This window comes from Trypanosoma equiperdum (assembly GCF_001457755.1).
Source record: "Trypanosoma equiperdum strain OVI genome assembly, contig: ctg_1712, whole genome shotgun sequence".
NCBI classification, from domain to species: Eukaryota; Euglenozoa; class Kinetoplastea; order Trypanosomatida; family Trypanosomatidae; genus Trypanosoma; species Trypanosoma equiperdum.
The window spans coordinates 55,084-66,738 of NW_027123741.1; the positions used below are offsets into that span (position 1 = coordinate 55,084).

Sequence of the window (11,655 nt, forward strand, 5' to 3'; positions counted from 1 at the left end):
AATGCGGTAAAGAAAAGATGTCGATGGAGGGTTAAAACAAAAAGAACAAACAAGAAAGGGAACAAACAAAGAAGCACGCAACACACCACAACCAAACACAAGACATTTTACACAGCAGAGTGTAAGGAAGTAAACCAATCAAAAGTCAGGTACTTCACTAGGCATAGTCAGTTTAGCCACTTCACCATACTTTGAGCTGCTGTACTTGCGACGCACCGATTGGTAACGCGTTGTGGAGACGTAACTCACAAAATCTAACATGGTCCTCGCGCACGCCTTGAAATCACGTACTTGAGCCTTACTGTAGTACTGAAGCTGACGAGTCCATATGATATCGTTGTTCAGCACATACGATGAGCCTTGCTCTTTCATGTGTAGTGTCACTAGTGCAAGAAACAAGGCGGCCTTTGCTTGCTGCGACGGGGAGAACTGAAGGCATTTGTAATCAAGCATGCCGTGGTCAAGAAAAAAGAAAGCGGTGTGCCGAAGCTGTAGAACATATGCCGTGCATTCCTCATCAGAGCGCGGCTGCGAACGCGACTGTGAGCGGGAACGCGACAGAGATTGTGGTTGTGACTGTGATGCTTGCATTTGTGTCTGTTGAGATTGAGATTGCGACTGCGATTGGATCTGCTGTAGCTGATGTGACAACTGTTGCGTCTGCTGCTGCCGCTCGAGGCCCTCAACAACGTCAAGTAATCGAACAATGAAAGGAAACGGCGTTGGAACAGTAAAGCGGAAGGACAGCTCAGTGCACATCTCACGTTCCATGCGAATGACCTCATCACGAGTGTAGGTATTGGCACATATGTACACGCACTCCTTCACCTCCGGAGGCCATATCTCTTCGTACTTGGCAGCAAGAAGAATGGCGGTGATACCAACTAACTGCAGCTTTGAACGCGGTATGTACCGTCCGGTCGTACGCCTCGTGTTAACAGAAGAAAGGTAGCGGTCTACGATGCTCACCGTGAGGTAAAGCGTCTCGGGATGTAGTTTAAACTTTAGGTGAACGTCAATAAGCCAATCGACGAGAATCATTCGCATTTTCTCGTTTATCTCTGGCTGGTACGTTAAATAGCGGGGTGACGGAAGGACCTGACCGTATATAGCCTCCTTCTCACTTTCCATGTACATTGTTGTGATGTCCTTAATAACATCGCTGCAGTATACCGGATTATTCTCACGAAGCCGGTCAGCATGAGGGCTTACAGATGACTCCTTCCCTGCCGTACCTACGGGGCTGTAGAGACTTGAGCGAAGGCTTAACAAACTGCCGGAGCCGTGTCGCACAGCGCTGGATGAGTAAGGATAACGACACGACTCTAAATTAGCGCTGCGCCGCTGAGCAAGTCGCTGCTTCACATCTCCAGAACCTGTGGACAGGTTTGAGACCTCACGAAGTGCCGTGGGATTCATTGCCGTGCAGGACCCCTAATTTTGTACTAGTCGTGCGCAGTCTGCGAATGTCTAGTGTGTGTACGTTTGTGCGCGTTCGTTCGTAACTCCACTTTTACGTGCTCTTACTTTGCTGATGTTGCTATTTATTTTTTTTTGTTGCTTAAATACTTCTTTCTGAAGTAGGCCTTGGTAAACTGGAAAGTGGAAGGCAAGGTAGTTGAACCGCTTCCTTCACGCCCTCCGGCCTCTCGTTAGACGTTCAACTAATGCACGTTTCGTTACAACAGTCTCCCCTTGCGTTTCGCTGTTGTTGCTCGCTCAGATGGACTCACTCCTTTCAATCTTCAGCTGTATGTGTGAACCTTAGAGGAACACGGGTACCTTCTCCGTTTCTATTCACGCCTAACCTCTTCAGTGCACCGTCCTTCTTACTTTTTGAATAGAAACCTGATGTTGCCCTCCTCTTATCCCTGCTTATTCGTAGTTTTATTTTAATCTTTCCCTGTTTGCTATAACGTACCAGTTATTCCGTTGGAGCCAAATTGTTCGGAGCGTTGTGGGAGGAGCGAAAATAAGACAAAACAAAAATGAAAGGGGAAAAAAAGGGTCAGAAAGATACGAAATAAAAGAAAGGTATGTCAGTTTGAGTTTTTTTAACAAAAAGCCACACCGAAGCATTCAAAAGCAGCAGTCCCTCTCGTTGCTCTCAAGCAAGAACGTGATTAAGTTTTTTAAAAAAAAACGACCGAATAAAAGAGTTTAAACCTTCTTTTTCGTTTTGCTTTGGCATGATAATCAAAATATGAGAAAGAATAAGAAACGGATGACCTATCGAGAAAATATAGGTAAGGAATTTCGACATCTGGCGTGGAGGGGGAAAAAAAGAGGACGAAAAAAAAAAAAGAAGAGCAAACAACCATGCGCGGGCAACAGAATGTGGAGGGAAAGAGGGGGGGAGGGAACCCGAAAAGAACTCACAGCTCTCCATCATCATTGCCACACGCCTCACACTTTACGGGACATTCTCTACGCCTTATTTCCTCCTCACTCTCTCTTCCTCATATCTCCTTCCTCACATGCCGCTGGGGGTATGCTTCAGTTAGTTCATGCTGATTCGGCCGTTGTTGTTGTTTTTGCTAGCGTTTCACTCACAACAACTACTTGAATGAAGTTTAGTAACGATCGTTCGCTGAAGACACGGCTTTGCTGACGGACGCCCAGCACCTTTATACGAATGTAGCCGCATGTTAAACGTAGACTGTTCTCCTTGCTTTTTTTATACGTTCGGTAAGTCGTTTCTATTTTTGCTCTTTCTTTTGCTTTTTATTTTGTTTGAATCATTTTTGGTCCTTCACTCTTGTCTTAAATTCACGCTCTTCTGTTTGACAACCGTTAAATATAGTCGAACACACTGCTCCCCCCGCAATTAAACTTCGCACTAAACTCTAGTTTATCACTTATTTTTTTTTTCGTTATTTCCTTTCCTGTTCCTCACATCATCCTCGAATCAAATTCTTCTTCTTTGAGCTTTGTATTCTTCACGTCTCCCACTGATGTGATGATTCATTCACGCCCGCCCCCAACAACGACTGCGAATTATGGGTTTTACTTTGCCAATAACCGAACCACCCGTTGACGGCGTATCGTCGTTTCGTCATCCTTCTCCCCACCCCCTAAATGTCGCTCAATATTTAATTTGTTTAACCCCCTTCTCCCAAACCCTTTACGCTCCCCCTCCCCTACACGCCCGTCCCATTTCCTCACCGTTTCTACTAATTCACCCGTTTCACAGCTCAAATGTAAACAATATAACGAATAAAAGGAACGAGAGAAAGAGAGAGAGGGAGAAACTAGAAGAGATTCAACAAATAAATGCCCGCGTTAATACACATCCTTCAGCCACTATTCCTACACCGCTGATCCCGCAGAAAGGGGGGGGCGAGGCCGGTCACATGTAGTGACCCGCATCCATTCGTTGTCTTCTGTCTTGTGTGTGTGTGTCTGTGTGTACATTCCCTCCTCGCTTACTCGCACTCAACCGACCCATATCTCCCCCCCTCCTCGTCCCCTATATGTGAAATGCGCATGTTTGCGTCCATTTATGATTGACTCACATTAGAAGTTGATTGTTTTGGCAAAGCACGCCATGCAGGCCTCCTTCACCGCCTCGGACATGGTTGGGTGGGCGTGGCAGGTGCGGCCAACATCCTCCGAACTGGCGCCATACTCCATCGCAAGGCAGGCCTCCGCAATGAGTTCACCGGCGGCGGAACAAACGATGTGGACGCCAAGGATACGGTCCGTGGCCTTGTCAGTTAACACCTTGACGAAGCCGTCCTCCGTGGCAACGGCCTTCGCGCGGCTGTTGGCATTAAAGGGGAACTTCCCCACCTTATATGCCACACCTGCCTTCTTCAGCTCCTCCTCAGTTTTGCCAACGCTCGCTACCTCTGGCATCGTGTAAATGACACCAGGAATGACATCATAGTTGACGTGGCCCGGGCGACCAGCGAGGATCTCAGCGCACGCAACACCTTCATCCTCAGCCTTATGGGCGAGCATCGGGCCCTTGTCCACCACATCACCAATAGCGTACACACCTGCCACATTGGTTTCAAAGTGGTTCCCAATCTTTACGAAACCGCGCTCATTGAGGGAAACGTTAATTTTTTCCAATCCAAGACCTGCGGTATACGGACGCCGCCCCACAGACACGAGCAGTGCATCGCAGTGGAGCGTCTCGCGCTTGCCGCCAGCTTGTTCCACCTCAAGAGTCACGCTATCGCCGTTGTTTGTTCCATTTACGACTTTCGTGCCGGTCATGAACTTCATCTTCTCGTTCCTCTTGAGTGCACCAACGAGGGCGTCGGTGACGTCGCTGTCAAGGGTTGGGGCACAACGAGGTGCAAACTCCACAACCGTGACATCGGATCCGAGGCGCGCCCACACGCTCCCGAGCTCAAGGCCGATAACACCACCACCAATGACTACCATCTTCTTCGGCACCTGCTGAAGCGCGAGGGCACCAGTGGAGGAGAGCACAACCTTCTCATCAAAGGGAAGGAATGGAAGAGCCGTCGGCTCACTACCGGTGGCAATGATGGTGTTCTTCGCCTCGATGGCCTCATCTTTTCCGTCGATTCCCTTCACGTTAAGTGTATTAGGAGTGACGAATCCGGCCTCACCCTTGTAGTATGTCACCTTATTCTTCTTCAAGAGGTATTCGACACCGCTGGTGAGACCATTCACGGATTTCGCCTTTTGTTGCTGCATTTTGGCCACATCCATCGTGACACCTGCACCACCCATCAGGCCGTAACGTTCAAAGTTGGCATGTGCATCATGATACATGTGTGTGGCGTGAAGAAGTGCTTTCGAGGGAATGCAGCCAACGTTTAGGCACGTGCCACCGAGGGCCCCACGCTTCTCCACGCATGCCGTCTTAAGGCCGAGTTGAGCTGCTTTGATGGCTGCCACGTAACCACCGGGGCCACCGCCAACGACCACGACATCGTAGGGGTTAAAGATCGGAAAGCAGCGACGGAACATTTCGTCTTCGCTGAGTGTTCTTTTACTGCGTTCTTTGAACTACCGAGTTTATACTTCGATGTTGCTAGGGGTTGTTTGTTTGATGTTGGAGTGCGTATGCAGATGCTTCGAAGATATCCTCTTCCCTTCACAGGTCGCTCACTTCATTTTAAATGAGTAGAAAAAAGAAAAAAAAGAAAGGTGGAAAAAAAATTATGTACTCCGCTTTTTCCCACCGATGGAATGAAAGGCAGAAACGCTCCAGTATACAAGTTATTTATACCCATATATGCTTATGTACAAGCGACCCGACAGGCTTCGACTCCCACGATAGCGCGTCAATCATTGCAAGTGATAACAGCACTAAAGCGGAAGTTCATAATGGAGGAAAAGGTAAGTAGTATGTGCATATATATATATATATATATATATATATATACTATCCTAGGGAGGAAAAATAAAAGGGAGACGTGCCACACAGGACGTGGCACAAGGCAACATTACAAATGGAACGTATGGTATAGCACACCAAGTATTATAACAACCCCCCCTTTCCCCATATTAAACACATCACCGGCAGACTCACTTTTCCATTCACTTCCGCGCAAAGTAACGGCACTGGCAAAACATGAAGAAGCGATGAGAGGTCAAGAAAGAGACCGGCGACAGTAAGAGAGCACATACCATGACATTACACCCCAACCGAAGAACAAACACGCAAGCAAAGTAACCCCGGGAGCAAAATGAATCCACATCCACAGCAATGGCACAACCCAAACGAAGGTTACGAAAATTTTCTGCTCCCTACAGATGCTCCGCCAACTCCTCCCTCTGCTCTTTGGTTAGCATATCAGGCATCTCAAACAAAACCTTCACGTACAGGTCACCAAACTCTGATGGCACGTTGTGCCGAGGCATCCCCTTCCCGGGTACCTTCAGCACCGAACCATATTGTGTGATACCTGTCTCATTCACGAAAAACTCCGACCCATCGAGATGCTCTACACGCCGCTGAAAGCCAAGAAGCGCCTCCTTCAACGTCACCACAAGCGTCATGTCGAGATCTACATCGTTTGCACGGCGGGAGAAACGGGGATGTTTCTTCGTCTGAACGCTCAAAAGGAGGTCTCCAGGAATCGTATCGGGGGACTCATCCGCCTCCATCTCAAACGAAAGAACATGTCCTTCAGGCATACCGGCATCTATATCGACTGTAAGCTCCACATCAGCTCGATGCACACCGTTGCCGCCACACACCCCACATCGTTCCTTCATAATACTGCCGCGCCCACCACAGTACGGGCAGGTTTGGCGTATTTCCTGAAACATGCCTGGGGCAAGCTGCAAACGTTGCCGCAAGATGCCATGCCCCCCGCAATGTTCACACGTTTTCAGCCCAGATGGGCGTTTGGCGCCCGTGCCCCGGCACTTAGTGCACACCTTTTGCTTGTTAATAGTGACAGTTCGCCTACCACCCGTGTACACAACATCGAGAGGCAGGTGAAGTGTCGCCTCGGTATTCTTCCCCCTTAGGCGCCTGGCAGCGTGGTGACGGAAAAGCTGCGAGATTGAGCCAAACTGCTCTCCTCCACTCTCTGCCTCTAATCGCTTCAGCTGTCGCAACCCTTCCTCACCGCGCATATCGTACATGCGGCGTTTCTTTTTGTCAGAAAGCACCTCATTTGCACGAGTGATTCTACTGAACATCTCACGCGCATCGCCACCAGAAGAAACATCTGGGTGATATTTACGGGAAAGTTCCCGGAACCTCTGTCGCACCTCCCTGTCAGTGGCCTCAGGAGTCAGACCGAGCACAGCGTAGTAGTCAATCTCATCCGCCCCATCCCCACTGTCATCATGGGAGTGCACAACGGGAGCGAAACCTAGACACGCAAAACTAACGAACAGAAAGGAAACAAGTTTTGTATTGGAAGTGTGGGCTGCCGCCAAACCCCGCATCTTAACCAATAAATGAAGCTGGCGGCGGTGTTTGTGAACCCCGTACTGCTCCTACGACTGAAGCTCACCCACAACCCACAGCCTTGAAACCCTGATCGGAGTGTAGACGTATTCCTCTCTTCCGTTTACCCCTTTGCTCCCTTCCCAGCCACCTTCACCCTTGCCCTTTGTTATATTTGTTGCGGTGGCGACCCTCCCCCTATTGTATATATTAAGTGTTGTTATTCTAACCACACACGCCCCACACACAAGTGTATGTACGTGCGTTAGATGAAGAAAAAAAACAAAAAAAAATATTTGGGATTGAGAGGAACATGAAACAGAAAGTAGACATCGAAAAAGGAGTTGAACAGGAAGTGGAAGGAAAACCGAGCAACACAATGCCAAAATATATATATAATTGTACTCGCATATAACTCTCGTAACGACCAGTAAATTGAAATATATATATATATATATATGGCGGAGCTACACCACTTCCGTCTCGTGCCAACACCATACACACACACACACACACACTTCCATCCGAGCTCCACTTTTACTTGGTATTTGATATCCTTCCCCCTTTTAATTTTTTTTTGAGGTTCTTCTCTACATCAGATCCCACAGCAATCTTCAACTGCAGAATTGACACCCACCCCAACTCGACGACCGCACGATTTAAGACGAAACAGAACACAGATAGAAGAATAGTAACACGAAAAAGGTAAAAAAAAAAAGAAGTGGAAACAATTATTTTCCTTTTGAAAGAAAAAAAAACAGGAACCTGACGACATTAATGAAAACAATCAAACAGAACCTCACGCACCACAATAATTCATTGCGTGACCACACCATTAAATTGTTCCCGTCATCACGATGACTGACCTGGCATTGGTTTGTACCCCGTTTGCGCCACAGGTGTCATGGCCTGCTGGCCGAGTCGCAGGTTCACATCGGTTACTCCAAGAGGAGCGCCTCCCTGGCGGCCGGACCGATTCTCTGCTGAATGCTGCGTAGCTTCACCCATAAGTCGCTCCTGCTCCTCTCGAGTTACCTCCCGCGTGGCAGTTCGCGTAAACATCATGCTGCTACGTTGTGTGATCATGAGCCGCCGTACGTGAAAAGAAAGGTTACCTTCATGTTCATCTGCGGCCAATACGCGGGAAATAAACCACTGTTGAACAACTATATACGGGATAGTTGAAGCTGCCAACCCAAACATGACCTGACCAACAGTCGATATGTTACGAATGAGCCATGAGGGTTTCTCTTCCCGCCCCTTGCCGCCAATGGGTGTCAGCGCACGTCCCACGCGATGCCATGCAAATCGTGAGCTCACTTTGTAGCCAACAAAAAAAGCAAGCGGCATGCCAACAAGGGTCCCCAGCATTCCCTGCCAAACGAGTTGTTTCTCTGGCGGAGTCAAATTCTCCTCGTAGTTCTGAAGAAACTTTATCAGGTCAGTACGAGTGTAGGGTTTCGTCTTCTCGTCGAAATTCATCATCGCCATGCCGGCGGTAACTGTGCCCAGTTCCCGCACACCTCCCCCTCCACCGCTGCTGTCACCTGAAGACATGAAAAGGCCAGTTGAAACCGAGGTTGATGCACTTTCTGCACTAATATAAGCGGTTTAAAAGAGTGGATAGAAGGTAAGTATGCGTACATGTATAAAGTTGTATCATGGAATGTAAGACAGCAAGGAAACAAACTCCGCACAACGCCGCGGTAAGTCACACCTATTCGTGTTCCCTTCCTCGCCTGCGACTATCGAAGTGAAAAACCTACGCCCCCACACACGCGCATTCTATCGGTATTGCCCTTTTGCTATCCACTCCGTACCTTTACCACGACAAATTCTTCTTCATTATCTACGTAGAGGTTCTGAGTGGTCCGAACGAAATTTTTTTAAAAAATGGGCTCCACCATCCCCTTTCACAGGGCGATGAACGAGGGCAGGGGGCATGTGCCAACGGCAGGGGCGACGCGAAAAGGGTTGAAAATGGAGTCGTACCTTTTCTACCCTTTCTCACCCCTCCTCCCTGCTCTTTTGTCTTTTTTTTTCTTCTTTTTCCTTCTGTCACGTAGAAGACGGCACACATTAAGACCATATGAGAATCTTGCATTCACTTTGATGATGTTGTTGTTGTTTTTTTAAAAAAAATAATACCTCTTCCTACTGTCCTCCTCTTCATTTTGTTCTTAATTCGATGGAAATAACAAACAAGATCCACCTTTCATTCCTTTTCTTTTTTCTTTTTACTCTTAACGAATAATTGTTTATCTCGACCACAACCCTCATCTCCAATATAATTTACCCTAACCCCTCCCTCTCACGCACATCGGTACGTCCATACTCATATTTTCTTTCCGCACTATACTCCTCTGTCACGCGGAGGACACCAACGTTGTCTTACGCCTCCCTCCAATTCTCCTCTTTATAATGCGGTGGAAACAGGATATTTCTCCTCTCTTCGTATGTATCTTACGCGACTAAGTGTGGAGGGTGCACCTACATATAAATATATATTTATATATATGCATGTGCGCGACGAAGTTAGACTTCATTAACGGCGTCCCTCCTCCTCTTCCTCAGGGTTAAGGCGAACACAGTCATCAATGCGAATGATGGTGATGGCTGCCTCCGTGGCGAACTGCAATGACTTCACTTTGCTGGGTTGTGGCTCGAGCACGCCGGCCTCGACGTTATTGCGAGCCGTCCCTTCAACGAGGTCAAGGCCGCAGAAGCGGGAAGCGCTCCCCGCATTGCCACCTTTCGCCCCCTCCCTCTGAGCCTCATTGTGAATGACACGCAGCCGTGACACCAACTCTGTAGCGTCCATTGCAGCGTTGAGGGCTAATGTCTTGGGAATAACCAACAGCGCCTCTGCAAAGGCTGCTACTGCCAGTTGTTCCCTTGAGCCGAGTGTAAAGGCAAAGTTCTCCAGATAGACAGACAGCGCCGCCTCTACCGCCCCACCGCCAGCCACCACCAGACTCGCCTCTAGAGTCCGGGCAACTGCCCAAAGGGCGTCATTCAAAGCGCGCTCCATCTCTTCAAGGACAAAGTAGTTTGCACCACGGCATACTATGGTTGCGCAAACGGAGTTGCTCGTACCGGAGATGATGATAACATCATCCTCACCGAAGCGTTCCTCATATACGCGGTCCGCTTGGCCGAGCCACTTGGATTCGAATACTTCCTCACCTTCGAGGTCGGACATCGTGTGCACGATCTGCGCACCGGTAGCCTTTGCAATGCGGCGCATATCCTCCTTCTTAACACGACGCACACCGAGAATACCTTCATCCACCATGTACTTCATCATGCTGTCTTCAATACCCCACGAGGTAAGAATGACGTTTGCACCGGCGGCGATCATCTTCTTTATGCGCTCCTTCGTGATGTCGAGCTCCCGCTGACGGATGGCCTCTGCCTTCGTGGGGTCTGTAATGGTGATATTCATACTTAACTTCATCTTCACAGCGCGTAAGTCGAAGTCAATGAGTGCAATCTTGGCATTCTGAACCGATGTCGGCATCCCTTGTGCGGCGCGGGAGAGACCCAACGCGAAGCCTTGCAGGAGCATCGATTCACGCGAACTCTTGCCGTGCTGAAGCAAGATGCTCACAGCCTTCCGCGGGTACACAACATCCCCCAAGTCATTCACAGTCTTCACGGACTGAATAGCATCCACCACAATTTTCGCGAAGAGCTCGGCATCGGCGCTGAGGATCTTACTGCTCATGGATGTGCGGGCGATGTTCAGCAGCACTTCCTTGCCAAGCGCATTCACAGAGACACTTAAGCTATCCTTCAAGTACCGCAAGGCCTCACGAAGAGCCAACTTATAACCTGCAATAATGCTGGTGGCGTGGATACCCTGAACAATGAGGTCCTGAGCCCGCTTAAGCAACTCGGCGGCGAGGATAACAACAGAAGTGGTACCGTCACCGACCTCTTTGTCCTGCAACTGCGCGAGATCCACGAGCAGGCGGGCGGCGGGGTGCTCAACGTCTAAGCTTTTCAGTATTGTGGCTCCGTCATTTGTAACACACACGTCGCCAACATCATCCACAAGCATCTTGTCGAGCCCAACAGGACCCAGAGATGATTTGACAACGTTCGCCACGGCAGCTGTGGCCGTTACATTCTCCCGTCGTACTGCCAATCCACTCGTCCGGAAACCGTTAATTCCAAGCGCGGCCTTCTGCTTGGTTTGCATTTGCGTTTAATTAAGTATTAGCAGGTAAACTTCCGTTAAGGTAATTTGTGAAATGTACAGGCGACAAAATGAGGGGGGTAAAAAAAAAAAAGAAGGAAAACATGAAAACGATTAGAGCGAAAAGGATGGGTAGGAGACACGATAACGATTGCCGGTCCACAAGAGGAGAGTGAAAAAAAGGGGGGGAAATATGAATGACCATAAGAGAAGTAACAACAACTAGTGCAACACATGACACCGTTTCTAAAAAGCGACAAAAGAAACGTATCGGTTAAATCGTAACCGAGGCATATCGGAATTGAAATCATCACCAATGCAACAACGTAAGTTCCGTGTAGCGTTGCAAGCACCCTTCATCTTGACATGGCAGGAGCTGAAGAGGACCATCAGCTTATAGGCAAATCAACTAACTGCGAGACAAACAAATAAATTATAAAAAGCCGAGACGAGGATGAAAGGTTGTGAAGTCGACATATGAAAAAAAAAAAAGAAGACTGATGCGCTCGAACGGTCACTCAAGTTACCGCTACGCAAATTATAACACACATATACATCTATCTAT

General features: G+C 48.5%; 5 protein-coding genes across 5 annotated transcripts; all 5 read right to left on the bottom strand.

Annotated features, from left to right (window-relative positions):
• Positions 1-138: 138 nt before the first annotated feature.
• TEOVI_000506500 (mitotic cyclin 6) lies at positions 139-1,419 on the bottom strand (the record flags this gene model as incomplete). The annotated part of the gene is made up of 1 exon (XM_067222891.1): positions 139-1,419. The coding sequence occupies one exon, from the start codon at positions 1,417-1,419 to the stop codon at positions 139-141; it is 1,281 nt and encodes a 426-aa protein (XP_067078992.1).
• Positions 1,420-3,516: 2,097 nt separating this feature from the next.
• TEOVI_000506600 (dihydrolipoyl dehydrogenase) lies at positions 3,517-4,950 on the bottom strand (the record flags this gene model as incomplete). The annotated part of the gene is made up of 1 exon (XM_067222892.1): positions 3,517-4,950. The coding sequence occupies one exon, from the start codon at positions 4,948-4,950 to the stop codon at positions 3,517-3,519; it is 1,434 nt and encodes a 477-aa protein (XP_067078993.1).
• Positions 4,951-5,733: 783 nt separating this feature from the next.
• Positions 5,734-6,888, bottom strand: TEOVI_000506700 (chaperone protein DNAj, putative; the record flags this gene model as incomplete). The annotated part of the gene is made up of 1 exon (XM_067222893.1): positions 5,734-6,888. The coding sequence occupies one exon, from the start codon at positions 6,886-6,888 to the stop codon at positions 5,734-5,736; it is 1,155 nt and encodes a 384-aa protein (XP_067078994.1).
• Positions 6,889-7,741: 853 nt separating this feature from the next.
• Positions 7,742-8,446, bottom strand: TEOVI_000506800 (uncharacterized protein; the record flags this gene model as incomplete). The annotated part of the gene is made up of 1 exon (XM_067222894.1): positions 7,742-8,446. The coding sequence occupies one exon, from the start codon at positions 8,444-8,446 to the stop codon at positions 7,742-7,744; it is 705 nt and encodes a 234-aa protein (XP_067078995.1).
• A 988-nt stretch (positions 8,447-9,434) lies between these two features.
• Positions 9,435-11,093, bottom strand: TEOVI_000506900 (T-complex protein 1, alpha subunit, putative; the record flags this gene model as incomplete). Its single annotated transcript, XM_067222895.1, has 1 exon — positions 9,435-11,093. The coding sequence occupies one exon, from the start codon at positions 11,091-11,093 to the stop codon at positions 9,435-9,437; it is 1,659 nt and encodes a 552-aa protein (XP_067078996.1).
• Between the last annotated feature and the right edge of the window lie 562 nt (positions 11,094-11,655).